The sequence below is a fragment of the Ranitomeya variabilis genome, chromosome 2, assembly GCF_051348905.1.
Source record: "Ranitomeya variabilis isolate aRanVar5 chromosome 2, aRanVar5.hap1, whole genome shotgun sequence".
Classification (NCBI taxonomy): Eukaryota; Metazoa; Chordata; class Amphibia; order Anura; family Dendrobatidae; genus Ranitomeya; species Ranitomeya variabilis.
The window spans coordinates 304,552,723-304,580,291 of NC_135233.1; the positions used below are offsets into that span (position 1 = coordinate 304,552,723).

General features: G+C 44.4%; 1 protein-coding gene across 5 annotated transcripts in view; it reads left to right on the plus strand.

Annotated features, from left to right (window-relative positions):
* Positions 1 to 1,418: 1,418 nt before the first annotated feature.
* The window catches only part of SEPTIN6 (septin 6), a 105,753-nt gene continuing 79,602 nt past the window's right edge, over positions 1,419 to 27,569 (plus strand). For 3 of the 5 annotated variants that reach the window (XR_013221295.1, XM_077285180.1, XM_077285181.1), the window contains exon 1: positions 1,656 to 1,806. Coding sequence is in view for 4 of the 5 variants with exons in the window: in XM_077285180.1 (XP_077141295.1) it covers positions 1,777 to 1,806 (30 nt within the window). In the remaining variant the exon portion in view is untranslated. Of the gene's footprint in view, positions 1,807 to 27,569 lie in introns of all 5 variants that reach the window. The other 2 variants (XM_077285182.1, XM_077285183.1) reach the window with 2 other exon arrangements.

Consider the following 27,569-nt stretch of genomic DNA (forward strand, 5'->3'; position numbering starts at 1 on the left):
ACCCCAGCACAGGCTGCAGCCCACCCTTCTATCCTCCCTCACACACCCCAGCACAGGCTGCAGCCCACCCTTCCCTCCCTCACACACCCCAGCACAGGCTGCAGCCCACCCTTCCCTTCCTCACACACCCAGCACAGGCTGCAGCCCACCTTTCCCTCCCTCACATACCCCAACACAGGCTGCAGCCCACCCTTCCCTCCCTCACATACCCCAGCACAGGCTGCAGCCCACCCTTCTATCCTCCCTCACATACCCCAGCACAGGCTGCAGCCCACCCTTCCCTTCCTCACACACCCCAGCACAGGCTGCAGCCCACCCTTCCCTCCCATACCCCAGCACAGGCTGCAGCCCACCCTTCTATCCTCCCTCACATACCCCAGCACAGGCTGCAGCCCACCCTTCTATCCTCCCTCACATACCCCAGCACAGGCTGCAGCCCACCCTTCTATCCTCCCTCACATACCCCAGCACAGGCTGCAGCCCACCCTTCCCTTCCTCACACACCCCAGCACAGGCTGCAGCCCACCCTTCCCTCCCATACCCCAGCACAGGCTGCAGCCCACCCTTCCCTCCCATACCCCAGCACAGGCTGCAGCCCACCCTTCCCTCCCATACCCCAGCACAGGCTGCAGCCCACCCTTCCCTCCCATACCCCAGCACAGGCTGCAGCCCACCCCTCCATCCTCCCTCACACACCCCAGTACAGGCTGCAGACCACCCCTCCATCCTCCCTCACACACCCCAGTACAGGCTGCAGACCACCCCTCCATCCTCCCTCACACACCCCAGCACAGGCTGCAGCCCACCCCTCCATCCTCCCTCACATACCCCAGCACAGGCTGCAGACCACCCCTCCATCCTCACATACCTCAGCACAGGCAGCAGGCCACCCCTCCATCCTCCCTCAAATACCCCAGCACAGGCTGCAGCCCACCCCTCCATCCTCCCTCACACACCCCAGCACAGGCTGCAGACCACCCCTCCATCCTCCCTCAAATAACCCAGCACAGGCCTGCAGCCCACCCTTCCCTTCATCACACACCCCAGCACAGGCTGCAGCCCACCCCTCCATCCTCCCTCACACACCCCAGTACAGGCTGCAGACCACCCCTCCATCCTCCCTCACACACCCCAGCACAGGCTGCAGACCACCCCTCCATCCTCCCTCACACACCCCAGTACAGGCTGCAGCCCACCCCTCCATCCTCCCTCACACACCCCAGTACAGGCTGCAGCCCACCCCTCCATCCTCCCTCACACACCCCAGCACAGGCTGCAGACCACCCCTCCATCCTCCCTCACACACCCCAGCACAGGCTGCAGCCCACCCCTCCCTCACGCAGCCCACCCCTCCCTCACACACCCCACCCCTCCCTCACACACCCCACCCCTCCCTCACACACCCCAGCACAGGCTGCAGCCCACCCCTCCATCCTCCCTGCTCCTTACTCTTCTTCACATTCGCACTAGTCAAATCTTAATGACATTTCAATGAAAATCGGACGAGTCCACTGACGGCAAATAGGGGTCCATGTTTCCTAAGTCTATCTTCCCACCCCCTAATGTAACCCCTAGCACAATACCCGGGAGTGTGTCCCTTCTACAGAAATACGTTATCTTCTGGATGCTATCTCTTGCCTTACACCTGCTTCTGTCATAGAAAGGCACAGGCTGTGTGAGGGTGCACCCCCCTCCTGGAGAGAATGGTCGCGCCCAGATTGTAACAGTTTCTCTTTGTAGGTTTCCTGTGCAGTTTCTTTGAGCCTGGGATTGACCATGGCGGCTACGGAGATAGCGCGGCAGGTGGTGAGTGGCGCCGGCGGTGCGGGGGCTGCGGGCGGTGGTCGTACATACGGGCGTATATGTGTGAGGAGGGGCGCACACAGCGGCTGAGGGGCGCAGCACCCCGGTGATACCCCGGTATAGCGGCTGCATGGCAGGGCGTTGGCAATGTCCCGGCTGCACGGCACAGGCGGAGGATGGCAGGTGCCCGGCTGCTCCTGTGTGCTGCCAGCCTCCATCATGTCCCCTCAGGCAGCACCGCCGCCATCCGCGCACCTGTCCGGGGCTCCCGCGTTCCCCCCTCCCGTTCCCCTACTGAGGGGGTCTTTCCTTGCATTCATCTTGTATGTATGTATGTATGTTGCTTGTGCCCATATGTAGTATGTATAGCCGCCTGCTTATAGCTTACTGTCATAAAGGAGTCATCCCATGAAATCCCTGAGACTGCACCTTTAAGACTCATGATGATGGGGGTCCCACCGATCACTAGGACGTGTGTACGTATCGGTCAGTCGTATACAGCGGCAGGATGGTTGTATGGCCAACGGGTCAGTGCAAATCCTCCAGGACATGACCTCCTCTGTCACGTGTATTATGGGGACCCCACTGATCACTGGATCTCCCATTCTATAGACTGCTGATAGTTTGGAGGAAAAATCCATTCTGATCTGTTATCTCATCAATAGGGCAACATGGTGGCTCAGTGGTTAGCACTGTAGCTTTGCAAAACCGCCAAGGAGTAGGTCAGCAATGAGATTATATAGGGTATAGGTATAAGATACACTTTCAGCTAAGACATACTGATTGGGGGGACGATGTAAGTTCCCTATGGGGACTGCGATGATGGCTGTAAAGTGCTGTGGAATATGATGGCGCTGTATGAGCAAAACATAATAATAATAATGGCTGGTTATTGCTGGAACCACTTCTTAGCATTTACGTTGAATGAAAAATTGCTTAGTGTAAATGGGCTGTAACGATAATGAGTATTTATTTATTTATTTTTAAGTAATTACATGAAGAATTGGGAAGACGTTCCCAATACAGAAATGTTCTTGTCCCACAGCGTCTCACATTTAGCCGGCTCCTAAATTTACCTTTACCATTAAGTTCTGTTCACACTAAATGACCGCCGATCTGTACATATTCACCAATTTGGCGGAGGTTAAAAAGCCGGTTTACAAAAGAAGACTGCGCCGGATGATGCATACTAAAGAAGTGAAATGGGTCTGTAATAGATCAGTCAGTCTGCATAGGCTGCCACTGTACTCGGCAGCACGAGTCTGGTGTACACAGGGTAATGTGCTGCCGAGTACAATTATTTTCTTTCTTTTTTTTTAAAGCAAGCTTAAAGGACGCTTCATCCAACCAACAAGGGTTTTACTCATTAAATGGGTTATGAACAATCTGTTTACACTGCAGGATTATCGTGAAACAAGTGGGGTTTGTTTTGTTTTTATAGGAGGTCTAGTTCACTGTAGTCTTTCAGTGTAAATGCACCTTTTAAGCCTCCCATACACGACAGCTGCCAATATCAATGGGTCTGGCTGAAAGTCTAATGTGTATGTATGCGAGCCCCAGAAAATTGATTGTTGTGGGAAATATCGTTCTGGCATGGCTGATTTTGGACCATTGATCGTATTGACTAGCGGAGATGAACCGTTGCCACATGTCTGGGGACAGCTCCTTCATAATGAACACAGGAGAGCTTGGCTAAAAGCGCTACTACGTATGGGAGAGCCATGCAAGTGATCTGAACAATTGCACGACTGACAGCCATCTAATGTGTATGGCAATCCTTTATACCAGTGTTCCCCCAACTCCGGTCCTCAAGAGCCACCAACAGGTCATGTTTTCAGGATTTCCTTAGTACTGTCCAGGCGATAATTGCAGTACCTGCACAGGCAATACTTCCATCATGTGTACGATACTAAGGAAATCCTGAAAATCCGATCTCTTGGTGGCTCATGAGGACCGGAGTTGGGGAACACTGCATTAGACAGAGTTAAGATGACTACATTTGTCCCGTCTCTGCCCTCAGCTGAGTGGTAATTCTCCATTGAGTGGACATCCTGAGTGATCTGAGGCTGACTGGTTGAAATGGAAGAACTATCTAGCTATCGCATTGAAAAGGCTGTTGTTGGGCATAGTATCCGTAGAAATCAGTCTGCCATTTTCATAAAGCCTAAATACCATTTCAGGAAATAGATTTAGCTGGTTGAGGTCCACGATCCCAGGACTCTCGTGTACAGGGGAGATTGGTTGTGAAGAATGCTCTATGCGAAGTCAACCAAGAGTTGGGAAGTTGGGTAAGAGTCTAAAGGTGCACCAAATGTATCACCAGGAATGAGCTACACTGATGCATTTGGCATATCTAGTCATTGTATTCTTTCTACATCTACGCCGACCTTTCCAAACCGGGTGTTGCTCACCATTTTATTACTGCTTTGAGCATGAGATGATCCCATACAGCCAAGGACGGGATTTGACCATGTCCTGTGATACTGGGACAGGCTTCCCTGTTGTATCAAGACAGGATCTGGTCCCATGGTTGGCACTTGCCCTTCTGTTTATTCTCCATAGGAGACAGTGCTGATGTACTGAGTGGCTTGGTACTTTATCCTCCAGCAGTATTACCGTATGTCTTGTTAAGAAAGCTGGCAGAGGTTGGAGCAAAGGAACTGTGTAATGGAAATTGGCCATGATGAATGTGGCCGACAGCTATGCTCTGTGCTTCTGGTCTTGTGTTACGGAAATCTAATTTTCTGTCTTTTACATACATGGCATAATAAGTACATAGTGGTGGACACATTTTGCTAGGTTCTCAAGATTTTAATTATCCAATTATCTAGAAATGTTTCACATTTGGAGCCATTGAAAAATGAAATTAAGTGGCAAAAGCAGCTGTCCCAGCCCTATTCACCAGAGTGGCGTGTACTTTGTATTCTCGGGATATACCGTAGTGGTGAATATCATGTTTTGGATGTTGCACTGCAGCAGCGACCTTGCTGTCCTTTCCAATTAGTTCACGGAGGAGGACTGCAGTAAATAGTTGTATTGCCTGTGGGTAGAATATGGATTTTGCAAAGCATTGGATCTGACATGCGGAAATGGCTGGTGCTACATCTTATTGCCATACATTACATGTTTAATATAAGCTGCCCAGTGCTAGATTTTCTGTTGTGTTTGCTATAATTTAATGAATTAAATTAGAGAAGGGATGTTATGAATGAGAATTTGGACTCGCTGTTTTACAACATGATCAATGCCAAGAAAAACAAATATGGATTGATTGCTGTGATCTTACACTTCGTACCAATGCTCAGTGTTCTGGCCTCAACCAAGACTAAAATAACTGCATTGTAATTGGATTTAGTTAGCAGTTCCCCAGATGACATGCAAGTGCAGCCTGCAGGTCTCCATTCTAATAATAATAATCATTTTTATATATCGCTAACATATTCCGCAGCGCTTTACAGTTTTGCACACATGATCATCGCTGTCCCCGATGGGGCTCACAATCTATATTCCCTATCAGTATGTCTTTGGAATGTGGGAGGAAACCGGAGGAAATCCACGCAAACACGGGGAGAACATACAAACTCCTTGCAATGTTGTTCTTGGTGGGATTTGAACCCAGGACTCCAGTGCTGCAAGGCTGCAGTGCTAACCACTGAGCCACCGTGCTGCCCATATCACAAAGTACGGTAGTGAAATGTTTGCTGTTTTTTTTTTTTCTTTTCAGAAGTGTTGCTCATTATGGCTCAATTACAACTGTTAAGGAGGTTTTACATATGACAATACAACACTATTTCCCCTGAGGATAGAGAGCAGGGCATCACCATTCACTCTCCAGATGTCCCATATTCTATAATGGTGAGGGACTATTTCTCCAGCACTCATCCATTCCTGTTCTCCAAATCAGTGTGGATCCCCACTGACAGACATCTGACTTTGACATGTCTGTTCTATTATACATTTGTCATGAAACACCAGTTCTGGAGCAGCTTTTCCTGCAACACTACATAGTACAGTTCCTCTGTAGTTCCTCAGAGAAATGTAATAAATTTACAGTACACCATTAAAGGGAATCGGTCACCCCATTTTTCACCTCCCATCTTCTTACGATGACGTCCTCTTCTTTGCTTCCTGTCGGGGCTCCTGCGCAGGCGTACTTTGTCTGCCCTGTTGAGGGCAGCGTAAAGTACTGCAGTGCGCAGGTGCCGCGAAATGTCAGAGAGGCCCGGCGCCTGCGCACTGTAGTACTTTAGGCTGCCCTCAACAGGGCAGACAAAGTACGCCTGCGCAGGAGCCCCGACAGGAAGCAAAGAAGAGGACGTCATCGTAAGAAGATGGGGGGGCGCCGGACCGGACCGCGGCGCCCATCGGACCGGACCGCAGCGGGACCGCCCCTGGGTGAGTATAATCTAACTTGTTTTTCTTATCTTGCAGGTTACATTGGGGGCTTATTTACAGCATTACAGAATGCTGTAGATAAGCCAATGATGGCGGTGGCCTTAGCTTATAGGCGAGGGAGTCGGTCAGCCTAAACTGGTAGTAAGCGAAGCACATAACCTTTTAGGGGACATGCCCCCTATGAAAATCTCAACTTTGGTGTTCTAATTTTTGTCTCCATTCTGCAAAAACGTTTGCATTATCAATATGCTAATTAGTGTATTTTATTAATTATTAACTATGGTTAAAACCAGTGTGGATTAAACTGCAGTTTCTGCGGAACAGAGGCAGTGATGAGAACATTAAAGCGGATTTCCCACAATCAAAGATCCTTTTAATCACTAGATCTTGGAATAATAATTTCCACAATTGGATGTGTTTTAGATTAGTTGTTCCTGTGCTGAGATCTTATAAATGTGCTCCTGCTGTGTAATGGCTGTGTCTGATTGTACGTGGTCTGTACATATTACAGCTCCTGAGCAGGGAGGATGCAAAAGAGTATACAGACATTATAGCTTGGGATCACAGCTGCTGCTTTCTGTGAGGCAAAACACTCCTCAGTCTTTGAAAACAGGCAGGGAAATGTTTTCCCTCACAGAATCATCTGTGATCCCCTGCTGTCCTGTCTGTATACTCTTTTTCTCCCTCCTCCCCTGCCCAGGAGCTGTGGTATGATCAGACCATGTCCCCGCAAGGTCAGACACAGCCATTACACAGTACACAGCAGGGGCACATTTCATTTATAACATTTTCTTCGCACAGGAACTTTTTTTCTTAACCCAACCAGTTGTGGAAATTATTATTCCAAGATCCATTGATTAAAATGTACTTTGTTCGTGGGAAAACCCCCTTAAGGCCGGAATCACATTAGTGTATTGCATCCAATGCAAGATGCTAATGACCCTCAGCTTCTGCTTTGCTGCAAGCTTGAGGACGGCAATTAGCAGCAGAGAGGAGGGACAGACGGCGCAGTAATGACTCCCATCGGACCGTCCGGATTTACATACTGCGTTGGAAACATTCTAAGGGTATTTTTTTGGGATATACAGGGGGAGTCAGCAGCACAGGTGCTGATAAAAGTGGTGGTGTTTGTTCAGACACTAAAAAATTGGTGACAGGTTCCATTTTTAGGTACACTTCTAAAGAAAAAACTAGACTGTTCAAGGCAACGAACAGCTTTTAAAGTTAGAAATGTTTGCCCTTCATCAGGAGCACTGCAGCATACACAATAAAGGGAGTAGATGTTCCTCCATGACCCGTTTGGGCACATTGAGGCCTGACATTAAGTGGAGCAGAATTTTCTTTACCATAATGTGTGAGGTGCAGAGATACAGACAAAACCAAAGTTCCCCCCACATAGAACAGGAAATAGTAATGAATTGTGTAGGTTTTCTTTTTCACTTGCCTTAAAGTGAAACCTGTTCTAGAAGACAGGCCATAATCTATAGACACATCTGAGGTCAGATAATGTTATCCTGCTCATCACTTTTCTTTTTTTTTTTTTTCTGGCCACAAGTATTATCAGTTTTTCACTGGGGCCTGCACCTCCTAATGAATCGGGAGTATCTGACGAGTGGCTTGCACCTGGCTAGAGTAGGGTTTCTGACATTCTGAGCGCCACAACTAGTCGAATCTGATGAGCTTCTGTGTCTTGCCCCCTGTTGCACTCGTGTCATGCTTCAGCTTTGGACATTGAACCAAAGCTGGAAGAAACTGCTGCGATTCGGCCAACTCTTGAGTGGTGCAAACATTTTTCAACTTTTCTAAGCAATTTTTGCCAAGGTGTTAAAAGATGTACTTTTATATTAAGCAGTGATGCAGTGCTTTGGCCACAATACTTGTATGTTCCTGTAGAAAACTAAGTTTTCTTTAATTGTTTCTTGTAGAGCCTGGTAATGTGACCCATAAACTGTTCACTATCCCGATGTGTCCATTTGATTAAATACCGTACTTTTGTTCTTCATAAAGCTCTGTATCGACTCTGGCGTGCTCTTTGCTAGAACTATATGTTGTGAGGTTCCGCAGTTATTTCTTCTGAAAATTAATATATTGACAACTAAGACACGTAGCATGCACAAGGGGAATGATAATGTCCAGTTGTCAATAAAATAACACATTTCTGAGAGAAATGGCAAAAAGACAGGGACAACTCAGAATTGATGCTCCAGAATTGTTCTGTACATGTCTGATTTAGTAAATACTTAGCCTGCAGGAGTGAGAACAGATTCTCTGTAAAATGACTGACGCCATGGCCGAAACCTTATAGATAAAGTCAAATGAAGTCCATTGGACATCATTGGTGCCCATCACGTGGGGGTTCAGTTCCCGAATTGAATTAGGTTTTACTGTTCCAATTACTGAACACAAAGAAATCCTGACGTACATGTGAACAGCGCATAAGGACCGAGGAATCTTAATGTGCCTGTTTATGTCTTTCTGTCATGTGCTCAGTATCTGGCGGCTGCGTCTAGCATGGGAGTCGTCAGACTGTTCCTTTGTTCTGATACCTTTACCTGTTTGTTACATTCAAGAATGGTTTTATATTAGGATTAAAGCTTTATTGATTAATGGAAATGATGAAGTTGTGTGTTTTATGTGTTTAGGGGAATATATCTAGTTCTGTATGCAATTACCCAACATCTGCACGTTTCCTTTAAAAAAAAAAAAAAATCCATAAAAAATGCTTCAAACAGCATAAAATAAAGGTAAAAACGCAATAAAACTGCATTATTCAGAGAAGATTGTATTTTGGTGCAAACACCTGCAGAACACTTGGACACAAAGCAATAGAACAAAACAGCTACGTCAGGGTTTCATGGGAACAATGTCTAAGGCCCCCACACGACAGCTTACACTTGTACGAGACTGTTCGTTTTCACCATCAGTGTGGTTTTCTTTTGGCCGTCCATGTAACCCACACTGGAATAGAAATTACAGCTGTTTAGTTGTTAAAGATGGGCAAAGACATAGATATGGGGTAACTATGATAAATATCCATGAGATATATAATTTGTGCCTAGTTTGTGTAGCTTACTGTACATGTATTAATCTAACAAATTTAAAAAAAACGATGTGGGGTCCCTCACATTTTTGGTAACGATCAAAGGTAAAGCAGACAGCTGTGAGCTGATATTATCAAGCTGGCAAGGTCCATGGTTATTGGGCTCTTCCTAGCCTAAAAATGGCAGCCCGTAGCCACCCAGGAGCATCACATTAAATGCGCCAGTTCTGGTGTTTCACCTTCACTCCTCCAGATTGCCATGGTGCTCTGGCAATCGTAGTAATTGGAGTTGTCAGCTGTGAATTGTCCCAAAACCCAGCTGGCATCAAGCCCTTGGGTTAGCAAGGGAGAAGTTTCTATCAGACACCCCCATTACTAACGCAGTAATATATATATATATATATATATATATATATATATATATATACATACATACATACATACATACATACATACATACATACATACATACATACATACATACATACATACATACACACATATATATATATATATATATATATATATATATATATATATATATATAGCCACACAAATAATTTATTTACACTCCCCCACCTTTCCCTGGTTCACCAATTTTAAAAAATAAATTTCTGACGTAGTATAGAGAATCGGACACAGTCCACAAACGGAAACCTGAAAAACATAAAAAGGAGAAAAAAAACCAAAACCCAGTCCTTTGTTCACCAATGTATTAAAAAATGGTGCTTCTCACGATGTTCCCTGAATCCTGCTTGCGCTGTGCTCAGCCAGACCTGGTGACTGGGAGTTGCAGTAATGTTATTACATCAGCACTCCTGCCAGTCGCCGTGTTCACTGGGCTCAGCGTGAGCCGACAACTCTGGTGACAGTGATGTCATCAGTTACTGCTCTGCCCAGTCGCTGCGTTTCGCTGCAGTCGTGAGCCGGATTCAGGGAACATCGTGGAAAGTGCTGAACTATGTTGGACTTGTGTGGGTATATATATATATATATATATATATATATATATATATATATATATATATATATATATATATATATATATATATATATATATATATATATATATATATATATATATATATACATACACACACTCACTGGCCACTTTATTAGGTACACCTGTCCAACTTCTTGTTAACACTTAATTTCTAATCAGCCAATCACATGGCGGCAACTCAGTGCATTTAGGCATGTAGACATGGTCAAGACAATCTCCTGCAGTTCAAACCGAGCATCAGTATGGGGAAGAAAGGTGATTTGAGTGCCTTTGAACGTGGCATGGTTGTTGGTGCCAGAAGGGCTGGTCTGAGTATTTCAGAAACTGCTGATCTACTGGGATTTTCACGCACAACCATCTCTAGGGTTTACAGAGAATGGTCCGAAAAAGAAAAAAAATCCAGTGAGCGGCAGTTCTGTGGGCGGAAATGCCTTGTTGATGCCAGAGGTCAGAGGAGAATGGGCAGACTGGTTCGAGCTGATAGAAAGGCAACAGTGACTCAAATCGCCACCCGTTACAACCAAGGCAGGCCTAAGAGCATCTCTGAACGCACAGTGCGTCGAACTTTGAGGCAGATGGGCTACAGCAGCAGAAGACCACACCGGGTACCACTCCTTTCAGCTAAGAACAGGAAACTGAGGCTACAATTTGTACAAGCTCATCGAAATTGGACAGTAGAAGATTGGAAAAACGTTGCTTGGTCTGATGAGTCTCGATTTCTGCTGCGACATTCGGATGGTAGGGTCAGAATTTGGCGTAAACAACATGAAAGCATGGATCCATCCTGCCTTGTATGGAGCATCTTTGGGATGTGCAGCCGACAAATCTGCGGCAACTGTGTGATGCCATCATGTCAATATGGACCAAAATCTCTGAGGAATGCTTCCAGCACCTTGTTGAATCTATGCCACGAAGAATTGAGGCAGTTCTGAAGGCAAAAGGGGGTCCAACCCGTTACTAGCATGGTGTACCTAATAAAGTGGCCGGTGAGTGTATGTGTGTGTGTATATATATATATATATATATATATATATATATATATATATATATATATATATATATATATATATATATATATATATATATTCCAACATGTTCGCCCATCAGCCAATGAGAGTCTAGGAAAATCGAGGATTTCCTGCGCCTTACTTGCGCCTGCGCACAGATACTTTATCAGATCCATATCGCCATTTTGCTTGTGGCAATCTCACTGCGTAGGTCAAGAGTTCCTATATCCACATATTAGAGCGCCAGCCAGCGAGCGTCTGTGTTTTTCTGCCTATTACTTGCGCCTGCGCAGTCACTCTGTCAGATCCATATCGCCCTTTTAGTTACCGCAACCAAGTACTTTATAAGTATATAACTGTGTCTCACTAATTATGATATCTCAATATTAATAATTAAGTGTCCTTTATCTAACTAGATACCAGTCGGGCTATTTTAATACACTTCCAGCTAGCCGGATGGCACCTTATTCAGGTTGTCTCCCACTGCTGATGGACCACTACCTTGACCCATAACCTTTTCAGATCACATGATCTCCGTAGTAGGACCCATATAAGTATATATATTGTATTATTATGCCCGGTATCAGAAGATCGTTTTATATCTATATCCTTATACATTGTTTCAGGCACTAATAAAGATACTCAATAATGGAAATACTTGCTATTATCATATTTATTTAAGTAATTATAAACAGAGTCTCTACTGGCTAGCAAACCAACAGTGAGATAAAGAATTTTTTTTTTAAAAAGATTTTTTATATATAACTTATATATCAAATTATAATGCCAATTAAGTCCTCCTTTGTGTATTCCAATCCGTAACACGGCACGACAAGCGCCAATTCGCTGGGGGTGGAGACATATCTAAAAAATACAAACATTATTAACAATTACGTTTAAAAAGGAGCAATAGAACAATACAAATTCTACATGTTCCATATTAGTACCTAGAGTGAATGCACATCATACTCTGATGAGCGTATCCCCTTAAGACTTGACCATATTTGGATGAATTTTAAATTCTACATTTAAGCCTTTTGGTTTTAAGGTATCCAACGAAGTTCTAGTTTTTTTTAACAAACATGTTCTGTCCCCCCCTCTCCTTTTGAGTGGGAACTCTGTCTATAATCCTGAATTTTAAATCCTTTTTTGTATGTTTAAAATCTAGAAAGTGTTTCGAGACTGGTAAATCTTGTCTTTTCTTCCTTATTGAGAGGCGATGATTATTCATGCGGGTTTTAAATTCACATGTCGTTTCGCCAATATACCACAGTTTACAGGGGCATTCCAAAAGGTATATAACATAGTCAGAATTGCAAGTGAAATATTCCTGTATTGTATATAGTTTATTTGTGACTGGATGATTGAAGCTAGATACATGATAGACATGGAAAGCAACCAATTTGTTTAGTACCTGTTATTGTGGTTTGGCCCATGTTTTTCAAGGAACCTATGTCTACGTACCCTCAACATTTGGCTGAGGGGTATTGACCTCACCATACTCCGGGGATGTTGGCTATCAAATGTTAGGAGGTTATTTTTGTCAGTTTTTTTGACAAATTATGTTGTCATGAGTTCCCCATTCTCCTGTTTTACCAAGACATCTAGGAACTGTATACTAGACCTTGAGGAAACTAGCGTAAATTTGATGGTTTCATTTATCTCATTTAAGTATTTATGAAAACTCTCAAGTTCTATGTCTGTCCCTGTCCATAGGAGGAAGACATCGTCTATGTATCGCCACCACACCAGCACATGCCGGAAGTGGTGGGACACATAGACGAGGTCCTCCTCCAGGACACTCATTACAAGATTAGCGTACGCAGGGGCCATACTGGCCCCCATTGCTGTACCGCGTTGTTGTGAAAAAAACGTATCACCAAAGAGAAAGTAACTCCGCCTCAAAATGATCTCCAATAATTTTATTATAAATTCTTTACATAATTAGTGAGACACAGTTATATACTTATAAAGTACTTGGTTGCGGTAACTAAAAGGGCGATATGGATCTGACAGAGTGACTGCGCAGGCGCAAGTAATAGGCAGAAAAACACAGACGCTCGCTGGCTGGCGCTCTAATATGTGGATATAGGAACTCTTGACCTGCGCAGTGAGATTGCCACAAGCAAAATGGCGATATGGATCTGATAAAGTATCTGTGCGCAGGCGCAAGTAAGGCGCAGGAAATCCTCGATTTTCCTAGACTCTGATTGGCTGATGGGCGAACATGTGGATATGGAATTTTCTGACATGCGCAGTGAAGTATAGGGAACGCCGTCTTCACCGATGATTCAGGCCTCCATGTGTCTCCATCTGTCCGGTGGGGTAAGCGCCATGATTCATTAATAATATAAATATGAATAACTATGCAGACAAGGAAATAAGGAACAGGGATATAGAAGATAATAATGATGATAATAGAGGGAATGTGGAGTAAAAGAAATATGTAATAGCACTTTGGCACAATGCACTTTAGATATTTGAGGGATACACATGGAGCATTTGTTGAAATATGAGATAATTATACAATAATCACAGTAAACACAGATATGGCTATTGAGAGACGTAAAATGATTGTGGTCTGTATATAAGCACATGACTTGTTACCACCCACTGCTTGAGAAAGGCTCAGTGTGAGCCGAAACGTCGTATGAGATGTGGGGCTGAAATAAACTTCACAAGTTTTCTTCACTTTTAAAAGAATTGGAGTGCTGCCTTCATTTTTTACCTGATTGTATGTATGTATGTATGTATGTATGTATGTATGTATGTATGTATATGTATATATGTGTGTATATATATGTATATGTGTGTGTGTGTGTATATATATATATATATATATATATATACAGTTAGGTCCATATATATTTGGACAGAGACAACATTTTTCTAATTTTGATTATAGACATTACCGCAATGAATTTTAAACAAAACAATTCAGATGCAGTTGAAGTTCAGACTTTCAGTTTTCATTTGAGGGTATCCACATTAAAATTGGATGAAGATTTTAGGAGTTTCAGCTCCTTAACATGTGCCACCCTGTTTTTAAAGGGACCAAAAGTAATTGAACAGATTCAATAATTAAAAATAAAATGTTCATTTTTAGTACTTGGTTGAAAACCCTTTGTTGGCAATGACTGCCTGAAGTCTTGAACTCATGGACATCACCAGACGCTGTGTTTCCTCCTTTTTGATGCTCTGCCAGGCCTTCACTGTGGTGGTTTTCAGTTGCTGTTTGTTTGTGGGCCTTTCTGTCTGAAGTTTAGTCTTTAACAAGTGAAAAGCATGCTCAATTGGGTTGAGATCAGGTGACTGACTTGGCCATTCAAGAATATTCCACTTCTTTGATTTAATTAACTCCTGGGTTGCTTTGGCTTTATGTTTTGGGTCATTGTCTATCTGTAGGATGAAACGACGACCAATCAGTTTGGCTGCATTTGGCTGGATCTGAGCACTCAGTATGTCTCTGAATACCTCAGAATTAATTCGGCTGCTTCTGTCCCGTGTCACATCATCAATAAACACTAGTGACCCAGTGCCACTGGCAGCCATGCATGCCCAAGCCATCACACTGCCTCCGCCGTGTTTTACAGATGATGTGGTATGCTTTGGATCTGTACCACGCCTTTGCCATACTTTTCTCTTTCCATCATTCTGGTAGAGGTTGATCTTGGTTTCATCTGTCCAAAGAATGTTCTTCCAGAACTGTGCTGGCTTTTTCAGATTTTTTTTTAGCAAAGTCCAGTCTAGCCTTTTTATTCTTGATGCTTATTAGTGGCTTGCACCGTGCAGTGAACCCTCTGTATTTACTTTCATGCAGTCTTCTCTTTATGGTAGATTTGGATATTGATACGCCGACCTCCTGGAGAGTGTTATTCACTTGGTTGGCTGTTTTGAGGGGGTTTCTCTTCACCATGAAGATTATTCTGCGATCATCCACCACTGTTGCCTTCCGTGGGCGCCCAGGTCTTTTTGCATTGATGAGTTCACCAGTGCTTTCTTTCTCAGGATGTACCAAACTGTAGATTTTGCCACTCCTAATATTGTAGCAATTTCTCGGATGGGTTTTTTCTGTTTTCACAGCTTAAGGATGGCTTGTTTCACCTGCACGGAGAGCTCCTTTGACCGCATGTTTACTTCACAGCAAAACCTTCCAAATGCAAGCACCACACCTCAAATCAACTCCAGGCCTTTTATCTGCTTAATTGAGAATTACATAACAAAGGGATTGCCCACAACTGTCCATGAAATAGCCTTGGAGTCAATTGTCCAATTACTTTTGGTCCCTTTAAAAACAGGGTGGCACATGTTAAAGAGCTGAAACGCCCAAGCCCTTCATCCAATTTTAATGTGGATACCCTCAAATGAAAGCTGAAAGTCTGAACTTCAACTGCATCTGAACTGTTTTGCTTAAAATTCATTGTGGTAATGTCTATAACCAAAATTAGAAAAATGTTGTCTCTGTCCAAATATATATGGACCTAACTGTGTGTATGTGTGTATATATATATATATATATATATTTTTTTTTTTTATTTGTTTTTTTTCATGTTTTTCAGGATTCTATTTGTGGACTACGTTAGACCTGCTCGGCTTTTTTTTGTTTTTAATAAACTGATGAACCGGGGAAAGTTTCTGGGACTGTTTAAATAAAGTTTATTTTTATTGCGGGGATAGCAATGAGGCTGTCTGATAGACACGTCTCCATTACTAACACGAGAACTTGATGCCAGCTGTGTTTTGGGACCATTCATAACTGACACAACCCCATTACTGCGATTGCCACCACACTAGGGCAATCTGAAGGAGAGAGAATGCAAATTGCCAAAATTGGTGCATTTAATGTTATGTACCACTTCTGGGGTGGATGCGGGCTTGTGTTTTTAGGCTGGGAAGGCCAAATAACAATGGACTTTCCCAGCCTGATATGCTGTGTGCTTTACCTTTGCGGGTAAGGCTACTTTCACACTAGCGTCGTGCACTGCACGTCGCTATGCGACGTTGCGGCGCACCGACGCTAGCTGTGAATGCGCCGCCCAACGGGGGCAGCGGATGCAGTTTTCCAACGCATCCGCTGCCCCATTGTGAGGTGCGGGGAGGCGGGGGCGGAGTTCCGGCTGCGTATGCGCGGTCGGAAATGCTGCAGACGACGCACCAAAAAACGTTACAAGCAGCGTTTTTTGGTGGCGACGGTCCGACGCAACCGTCGCACGACGGTTGCGACGTGTGGCAATGCGTCGCACTGTGTAGCTAATGCAAGTCTATGGAGAAAAAACGCATCCTGCAAGCACTTTTGCAGGATGCGTTTTTTCTGCAAAGCGACGCATAGCGACGTGCAGTGCACGACGCTAGTGTGAAAGTAGCCTTACCAAAATGGGGGTGACCCCGTGTCATTTTTTTAATTTATTAGGTTAATTCATGTACAGTAAGCTACACATGTAAGGCACAAATTCTATGTCTCATGGATATCTATCTATCTCCTAAGTATCTATCATTATCTTTGCACATCTTTAGCACATAAACCTTTTTAGTTTCTATTCTGCATTCTATTCCGATACGTGTCACACTTGTGTTATCCGTGTGCGGGACTTATTGTCATCCGTGCTGCGGGGAACAAAAACTGACATGTCTTCGTGTGGGACACGTGGTCCGTGTGAAAACACGGACATATGTGCAGCCCCATAGATTATAATGGGTGTGCAGGTGAAAAATGATGCCACACGCACCAGAAACTCGGACGTGTGAAGGGGGCCCATCAGTGATTGTGCACACTGACATTAGAAGAGCATGATGTCAGGACAGACAGCAGTAGTACATGTTTCCTTCCCATTGTCACGCTTTGTTAGGCTTTATTTCCACATCAAAATTTTTGCTCAGTATTTGTATGCCAAAATCCCAAGTGTCTCCAAAACACAGAACGGCGGGGGTCAATCTTTCAATTATAGTTTTTCTTTGCAAGTGTCACTCCTGGCTTTGGCATACAAATACTAATGCAAAATACTGAACTGTGAATAAGCACTCAATGCCTGTGCATCTGTTCCTCTTACAAAAAACCTAGACATTACCTGGTATGGCTACTTTCACACTAGCGTCGTGCACTGCACGTCGCTATGCGTCGTTTTGTAGAAAAAACGCATCCTGCAAAAGTGCTTCCAGGATGCGTTTTTTCTCCATAGACTTACATTAGCGACGCAGTGACACACGTCGCAACCGTCGTGCGACGGTTGCGTCTTGTTGTGGCGGACCGTCGGCAGCAAAAAACGTTACATGTAATGTTTTTTGCTGCATCGTATCCGCCATTTCCGACCTCGCATACGTGGCCGGAACTCCGCCCCCTCCTCCCCGCACCTCACAATGGGGCAGCGGATGCGTTGAAAAACAGCATCCGCTGCCCCCGTTGTGCGGCGCTTTCGACGCTAGTGTGAAAGTAGCCTATCTTGGCTTAGGTTGCATTGTTGGAGGATCTACCCCAAAAAGAAAACATATAAAAGTCCATGGATTGATATCAATCAGAATTAAACCACATTACTTTTGTTTGTATGCTGTTTTCAGATTAAGTGTATGGCACTACGTTTCAATACATCTATAATGTATTTTTTCCTGTCTCTAACATTAAAAACTAGTTGAGGAAAGAATTAGATTTTTTTTTTAAATTTAAACATAGATGGTTGAGAGTCAGACAGACGCAGTTTGACGTATGGCACACACTTGGATATGTCTGATGCATGCATCGTATTCTTATGGACATGCAAATGTGACCCTAACCTAAGCCATGGTCTAATTGTCATATCAACTAAACCATTTCCCACTTAAACCTGACTTTATAATGTGCTGTCTGCCCATTGCCATTTTATAAATAAGGGGGAAAAATGTTAATTTTTTTTTCTTTCATTCTGTGCTAATCGTTTGTTTACCAAAAGTATAGATGCCCTGATCATGTGAAGTGTCCTATTAATGAATTGTTGCTACAATCACATGGCTTTATAGACAAAACATCATTGTGTACACTTGGTTAACAAGCAGGACTCTGGGTCAGCAAGGGATTGTCACCATGAGAATGGGGCATTATTGATACGAGCAGCATATTACTATTTTTTTTTTTTTTTTTTTAAATCACGCTGTAAAGGTTTATTACCATGTTACATGTGTTTGGCATTGATAAATTTAGGATCTGTGAACACGATTTGCTAATTTAGGGTGACACTGCCTCCCACTTAATTCAGTAGAGGAGTGTATGCACATGTTATCTCCTAGCATGCATTTATATCATAAATGGTAGGACCGCTCACCGGACTGAAAATCCCGGAAAGAGCAGAGGATTGTGTGATTAAAGCACAGGTTATATTGAGTCTTTTCCCACAAAACTACAGAATTACGGTATCTGCTCCGCTCCCCTTGCTTTAGAACATGGTACCTGCAGATTGGACTGCATTTTTATGGTGACAGGTTCACTTTAAATTCCCTACAGATCAATGTGAGTCCTGATCATGAGAAACCAACACATGGATCAAAAGAACAATCCAAGAAAGTGCGCAATTATTCAATGACACTTCACATATAAAACATGTATTTTACTCATCGAATACACTGCATAAAATACGCAGCAAAAACACCACTTGTGAACATACCTTAATTACTGCTATTTTCCTGTCACTCCAGGTTACATTTACATTGCATCTTTTTCTGGCTGTCGAATGTATATTTTTTTCAAGCAGAAAAGCATCATGGAACCCTCCTTTACCTCTAAACCTGAAGCGTCTTCCACTGTCACTTTTTTGTATGTCTCCTGAGCATTATTTTCTATTGTCATTTTTGATAACCATAAAGGAATGAAAAAAGTTTGCATTTTTTTTTTTTTTTTTTCATTGCAGCATTGGAGTGGTGCTAGTAATCTAAGTTCCCTGACTCTAGTATTATACTGTAGTTATCAGCTGCTGTCTTCAGCTCTTCCCAGCGCCGCTCGGGTCGCCTACCGCAATTTCTGACTAACCGGAAGTGAGGTAATGGTCACAAGCTCTCATTGCGAGTCTGAGACCCTTGTTCCGCTTCGTTCTGGCTCTTACAGACTTACATTGAGTTGTGATTTCCAGATCACCCAACAAATACTGGAGCGATCCAACAGGTCACGAGCTACAGAAGACCAACCGGAGCAGCATTGATAAGATGAAGACGGCTGGTGAGTATACTGGGTGCAAGGAACTTAGATTAGTGACACCACTCCAACGCTGCAATAAAAAATACAAACCGCTGAAGTGGTGCTTTAAAGTTGCAAAAAAAAAAGTTTACGTGCTCTGCAGCAAGCGACAGCTGTAATCGCTGCCCTGGTATATTGACAGCCTGCTCTGCACAAGCGCTCTGCACACACACTGTAGAGGAGGATTGCAAAGTACCAGGCAGTGATTACAACTGCGCTCATGGTTTAGTGAGCTGTGACTGTAACCACTCCCTGCACCGCCCCTATGACTGGATGCGAATGGCCACAGGGAGGATATGAGTTCATTTTTTACTCTTCGCCACGACAGCACCCTACTGGAGAGAGGGATCCGCCCCGCAGGAACAGGAAACCTATTGAGAAATAAAAGGGGGCGGTCCGCTCTCCTCCTCAGTTTAGGTTTCCTGTTCCTGCGGGAACGACAGGACTTCTGAATGAGAAAGCATACCTGGGCTTGCATGCCGCCTGCGCAGTATCCGAGAGAACGGCAGGGGCTGCGGCTCAGAAGCAGCGTCGGGGGAGTTCCGTTAGACGGCTCCCTCCTCGTCTGATGGAGCGGGCAGACGGCCGGGTCCGGGAAAGGCCGACCGGCGTCCTTCCCAGCGTGCGGTACGGCAGCAGGAGCCGGGTAAGGTGACCTTCCATTGCGGCCCGGCGTTGAATCCCGGGCCGCACATGCGCCGACCGCCGCAAATACAGGCTACCCCGGAAGTGGATCTTGGACTTCCGGGGCGCCTAGGCCGGATCCGGGGCAGGGGAGCCGGCACTGGTCTGCGCATGCGCAAAAAAAAAACAACGTTTTGGCGCTCTATTTAAAGCGCTCACTAACACTGAAACGGCGATGCAGAGATGTCATCCCCAGGTGCCATGGACCCCACAACCGGAGTTCCAGTACCCCCCGCCAAAGATCACGCCAGAGGATCCTCGGACACCGCTCGTAAAAGCGACGGTTCCAGAACAGGATCTCGGCCTTCTGATCCGGTATTGTTTGCTTCACTGGGTGAGTTGTGAACTCTGCCTATTAAGCTAACGCTGTCTCCCTATCTCTCTCTTTTCCCTTTCTCTCTCTACTTACACGCTTAGAGCAAAAAACGACAAAAAACGAAGCACAGGGAATGTGCCTTGTGTAACCAGCCCCTCCCTGACTCATACCCCAAAAAACTTTGTGAGGACTGTTTTAAAGAAACAACACAGGGAGCAGCAGTGTCCATTACGGACCTACGGGCCATTATTAGAGAAGAACTAAAAAATATGACCCAGGAAAAACCGCGTAGTTCTAAATCTAAAACACCGACACTTGTGTCAGACTCCGACAGTGACCAACCGATACTGTCAGATGCCTCCCTATCATCATGTCCAGCGTCATCATCCTCATCAGAGATTGAGGGACGCTCATGTTTTCCTTTGGACAGTGTGGACAACTTGGTAAAATCTATTCGAAATACCATGGGGTGTGAGGAGTCTAAGGGTGCGCAAACCGCGCAAGAGATAATGTTCGCGGGTTTGGCAGACAGAAAGAGGAGATGTTTTCCGGTTATACCAGCAGTGAAAACATTAATTAAAAGAGAGTGGGAGAAGCAAGATCAGAGAGGCTTTCTACCCTCAGCGTCAAAACGTAAATATCCGTTTAGTGACGAGGAGCTTCTTACTTGGACCAAAGTCCCTAAGGTCGACGCAGCTGTAGCCTCTACCTCCAAACAATCCACTCTACCTGTGGAGGATGCGGGACTATTGGTCGATCCTTTGGATCGTAAGGCTGAATCATCCCTTAAACGTTCCTGGGAAGCGGCTACAGGAATATTCAAACCTGCAGTAGCCAGCACTTGCGCGGCCCGGTCAATGATCATCTGGATTGATCAGTTAGACCAGCAAATTGAAAAGAAAAGCTCAAGGGAAAAACTAAGAGCAGCCATCCCTTTAATACGAGGAGCAGCGGCCTTTCTGGCAGACGCCTCCGCCGACTCACTCCGTTTAGCAGCAAGATCTGCGGGCCTTGTGAATAACGCAAGAAGAGCCCTATGGATGAAGAGTTGGAAAGGGGACGCGCAATCTAAATCTAAAATATGCGCAATCCCATGTGAGGGTGAGTACCTCTTTGGTAAAACCTTAGATGAGATACTCAAAAAGGCAAAGGACAGGAAGAAAGCTTTTCCTGAATCCTCTATTCCCTTTTACAGGAGAGCCTTTAAGAGGAGGCCGTTTGGCAAAAGGAGGCAAACGGATAGGTCTACAACATGGACCCCTAAGGACGACAAGCAGAGAGGTACCATGTTTAGAAGACCCAACCCCCCAAAAGACAAATACTGAGGACATACCAGTTGGGGGCAGACTTAAATTTTTCACCACCCAATGGGAGAAGATAACATCTAGCTCGTGGGTTTTAAATATCGTCCGAGATGGAATTAAATTAAAATTCTCTCGTGTGCCCCACGAGTCTTATATTATAACAACTCTCAGCTCGCCTATACAGCAACAGGCTTTAGAGCTTGAAATCCAAACCCTAATATCAAAACGGGTCCTAGTCCAAGTGCCGGTGGGACAGGAGGGTAGGGGATTCTATTCTCCCCTATTCCTAATCTCTAAGCCCGATGGTTCTTTCAGAACCATCATAAACCTTAAAAAACTCAATTCATTCATTGAAAATTATACATTTAAAATGGAGTCCATTAGGTCCACCATAAAACTCCTCTTCCCAAACTGTATGATGGGGGGCATTGATCTAAAGGATGCTTACTATCATCTCCCCATTCATAACAGATACCAAAAATTCCTCAGAGTGGCGGTAAAAATCAACAACGAGGTTCGTCACTTCCAGTATGCGGCCTTACCCTTCGGCCTCTCAACAGCGCCGAGGATCTTCACCAAGATAATGCTAGAGGTGATGGCATACCTACGCCAGAAGGAAACTTTGATTGTGCCCTATCTGGATGACTTTTTGGTAATAGGAAATTCAGGTACTCAATGTGCTGATCGTTTAGCTCACGCAATTTCCTCTCTACAGGACCTGGGCTGGATAATCTATACCGACAAATCCAGACTCGCTCCACTTTCCCGTCAGGCGTTCTTGGGGTTCCAGTTAGACTCCATATCTCAAAAGTGTCTTCTGCCGCAGGTAAAGGTTCTACTGATCAGACACAAAGTCCTAGCTGCAATAAATAATCCGCGTATATCCCTAAGACAAGCTATGTCGTTATTAGGGTCCCTTATCTCTTGTATACCAGCAGTGAGATGGGCTCAACACCATACTCGTACACTACAACATCAAGTTTTACAAGAGGATAGACGGTTATTTGGGCGCCTAAATGCAAAAATAACCTTGTCTCAGGAGGTTTTAACTTCCTTAGAGTGGTGGCTAGACTCAAACCATTTGATGAGTGGGGTTCCATGGGTAATAACGCCATCTCATACCATAACCACTGACGCCAGTCCTCATGGATGGGGCGCTCATATGGGAAATGATTATTGCCAGGGGTCATGGAGCATGGAGGAAAGCGGCAGCTCCTCTAACTTTAAAGAACTGAATGCTGTAAAATACGCCTTATATCATTTCCTCCCACAGCTTCGGGGGAAAGACGTCAGAGTCCTATCCGACAACACCACCACAGTGGCGTATCTAAATCGGCAAGGAGGTACGCGATCAGAGACTCTGATGTCTTCTGCTACAGAAATCCTAAATCTAGCAGAAAGTCACCTAACATCCCTTACTGCGCTGCACATAAGAGGAGCAAGCAATCAGCAGGCGGACTTTTTAAGCCGACACACCCTGAGACAAGGAGAGTGGTGTCTAAACCAGCAAATATTTCTGGACATAATATCTCTTTGGGGCCGTCCTCAGATAGATCTTTTCGCCACAAGGAAAAACAGAAAAGTCCGGAGATTTGCTTCCCTATCTCCAGCGGATCACCCGGACATTCTGGACGCTCTCCAAGCCCCTTGGCAGTTCAGTCTGGCGTACGCATTTCCTCCAATCATATTGCTACCTCAAGTTATACGCAAAATCAGAGAAGAAGGGGCGAGAGTTGTACTGATAGCTCCATTCTGGCCCAAGAGACCATGGTTCTCATGGCTATGGACCATGTCGGTCTCAGATCCTTGGGTCCTCCCCTCAACGCCCAACCTTCTCTTCCAGGGTCCGTTTTTCCACCCTCAGGTGGACAATCTCCACCTGACGGCCTGGAACTTGAGAGGCAGATGCTAAGATCGAGAGGATTCTTGGGGGGTTTAATTGATACGCTTCTCCATAGTAGAAAACCCTCCACCACAAAAATCTATACAAGAGTATGGAGAAAAATTTTTCAATTCCATACATCTACCAACACATCAGAGATTCCGATACATTCTATCCTGGAGTTTCTTCAAAAAGGGAGAGAACTAGGTCTAACTGTAAACACCTTAAAGGTTCATGTTTCAGCACTAGGAGCCCTCTATGGCCATAACATTGCGGGGGATAGATGGGTATCCAGATTTATTACGGCCTGCGAAAGAATGAATCCAGTTAACATACCTAGAATTCCACCCTGGGATTTAAATTTAGTCTTACAAGCCCTAACAGACTCTCCATTCGAGCCAATAGACTCAATACCAATTAAATGTCTATCACTAAAAACGGCCCTCTTGGTAGCACTGACTTCAGCTAGGAGAATCAGTGACATCCAAGCACTCTCTATAGATCCACCTTTTTTGTTAACCTTTCAGGATAAGTTAATTCTTAAACCAGACCCTTCCTACCTACCCAAAGTAGCGAAAAAATTCCACAGGTCACAAGAAATAATCTTGCCCACTTTCTTCAGTAATCCCTCCACTCCTGAAGAACAAAAATATCACACTCTAGACGTTAAAAGAGTAGTGTTAAAATACATTGAAAAGACCAGTAGCTGGCGACAGAGTAGGGCTCTGTTTATTTCCTTCCAGGGTGTCAAGAAGGGTCATGGAGTAACAAAAAGCACCTTATCCCGGTGGATCAGAGAGGCTATCAGACTGGCTTACTCCGCGAGGAAAGAAAACCCTCTGGAAGGCATAACGGCACACTCTACCAGAGCGATGGCATCCTCCTGGGCAGAGAGGGGAGACGTCCCGATTGAAACTATATGTAAGGCGGCAACGTGGTCAAATCCTTCTACATTTTATAACCACTATAGGCTAGACCTATCGTCAACTTCTGACCTAGACTTTGGCAGGACTGTCCTCAGCACGGTGGTCCCCTCCCTAGGTGATGGTCTCTGAAAGATCTCCAGTAGGGTGCTGTCGTGGCGAAGAGTAAAAAGCCGGATTACTCACCGGTAATACTCTTTTAGTGAGTCCACGACAGCACCCTCTTACATCCCTCCCTATATTAATATAATGCATATTATTTGAGTAAAATCCTTTTAATCATAAGCAAATAAGTTTAAAGAATGAAATAAATGATATTTGCCTAATATTGGCGGTCCTCCGGGTACTCTGAAATCAAAACTGAGGAGGAGAGGCGGACCGCCCCCTTTTATTTCTCAATAGGTTTCCTGTTCCTGCGGGGCGGATCCCTCTCTCCAGTAGGGTGCTGTCGTGGACTCACTAAAAGAGCATTACCGGTGAGTAATCCGGCTTTTTCCCTATACCTGCTGCTCCAGTAAGACAGGCAGAATTTTAAAACTATCTACAGATTATCCCTATATTTTGAAAAAAAAAAAAAAAAAAGTGTTTCTGGACTGTAAATTGCCACTCCAGCATTTTGTTCTTTTTACTTCAGCGCTGGAGTGGTGCCTTTAATGTAAAGCCCCTGCACCTAGTCAGATACTTGCCCTCCGCCGTCTTCACATCTATCATCCCTTCTCTCCCGTTGGTCTCCGGCAGTTTGTGACCTGATGGAGCGAGTCAGAGGTCACAACTCCATGCTAGTCTATGAGGGTCTCGTTCTGCCTCTTATAGACTCTCATTAACGCTTTTGGCATCATTTCGGACTTCTTGACAGAAGCTGCGGTCCCAAGATTGAGCCCAAAACTGGAGGGAAGCCGAAAAAAAGGATCTTTGGGAAAAAAAACAACTAAATGAAACGCTGCAGTGGTGCTTTAACAAGTTCCTATTTAGGTCGTGATACATTAGTTTGTGATAATTGGTTCACATTTTTGTTAGCTTGTGCATCCTTTTGTTGGCGGTACATCCAGTATTTACAATGGTACACACTTTGGCTTTGGAGAGTGGCGACATTGTATCCCCCGGATCACACACGGATAAATATTTAGTATAACTCTGTTATCACCATGGAGAGTTCCTATTGCCACTTCCAACTAAAGATCACACTGAAGGCTTTTTATCTTCAGCCTGTTGGCTTTCGTCTTATTGCTTTGTTGTACTGTACATCTGAGCAGCTAAACTTTCCCAGGAAGTTTCCAGCTGAAGCTTCAACTAAGTGGACTCTGGTTATTTATTATAACAGGCATTTTGGGTTGTCATGGATTGTGTAACATAATTGCTCCAGACTTCACCATCTATTGCAAGGATGACGTCTGCACTGAATGGCATGAACGAATAATTCGCATCTCTTAGGCTACGTTCTCACGATGAGTTTTTGTTGAGTTTTTGATATTGCCAAATTTTTGCACCTTTTTAAAATTGGGTTACTTGTGTTTTTATTGCGTTTTGTCTCTGTTGGTATGTCATGCTTTAAATAAAGTGGCTTTGTGTTTAATACTGACTGGTATTTGGCTTTGACAAAACTTTGACATACTTGGGTGTGGTATTTGAAAAAACTGACCGTCACATCCATACATAGACTAAGTGTGAACAGGTGCTGAACCTAGAGTAACCAACTCATATATAGTCAAGTAAAAAAGGCAGCACACTGCAGCGCTAAGACATGCAAACATGAAACCTGAAAACTGAACTGCAATACTGCACTAGAAATATGAAAAATGAGAGCGTTTAGCGCATAAAAATGGCCAATTTTATGTGTACCTGATAGCCCCTTTACGGCATCTCTCGTATATCAGGTCCTACGCTTGCCTACCTCGCTGAGAATAAACGTCTCCATGTGAATGGGTACCTGTGAAAACCTCTTCCTAGACTCATATTCTCTCTCTCTGTGGAGGGGTACTGGACCCGCTGCGATTAAAACACCTGGGCTAGGAGGCGGAGTGCTCAGTCAGAAGGCTAAATAATATATTTGAAAAAACTGACCGTCACATCCATACATAGACTAAGTGTGAACAGGTGCTGAACCTAGAGTAACCAACTCATATATAGTCAAGTAAAAAAGGCAGCACACTGCAGCGCTAAGACATGCAAACATGAAACCTGAAAACTGAACTGCAATACTGCACTAGAAATATGAAAAATGAGAGCGTTTAGCGCATAAAAATGGCCAATTTTATGTGTACCTGATAGCCCCTTTACGGCATCTCTCGTATATCAGGTCCTACGCTTGCCTACCTCGCTGAGAATAAACGTCTCCATGTGAATGGGTACCTGTGAAAACCTCTTCCTAGACTCATATTCTCTCTCTCTGTGGAGGGGTACTGGACATTTTTCATATTTCTAGTGCAGTATTGCAGTTCAGTTTTCAGGTTTCATGTTTGCATGTCTTAGCGCTGCAGTGTGCTGCCTTTTTTACTTGACTATATATGAGTTGGTTACTCTAGGTTCAGCACCTGTTCACACTTAGTCTATGTATGGATGTGACGGTCAGTTTTTTCAAATATATTATTTAGCCTTCTGACTGAGCACTCCGCCTCCTAGCCCAGGTGTTTTAATCGCAGCGGGTCCAGTACCCCTCCACAGAGAGAGAGAATATGAGTCTAGGAAGAGGTTTTCACAGGTACCCATTCACATGGAGACGTTTATTCTCAGCGAGGTAGGCAAGCGTAGGACCTGATATACGAGAGATGCCGTAAAGGGGCTATCAGGTACACATAAAATTGGCCATTTTTATGCGCTAAACGCTCTCATTTTTCATATTTCTAGTGCAGTATTGCAGTTCAGTTTTCAGGTTTCATGTTTGCATGTCTTAGCGCTGCAGTGTGCTGCCTTTTTTACTTGACTATATATGAGTTGGTTACTCTAGGTTCAGCACCTGTTCACACTTAGTCTATGTATGGATGTGACGGTCAGTTTTTTCAAATATATTATTTAGCCTTC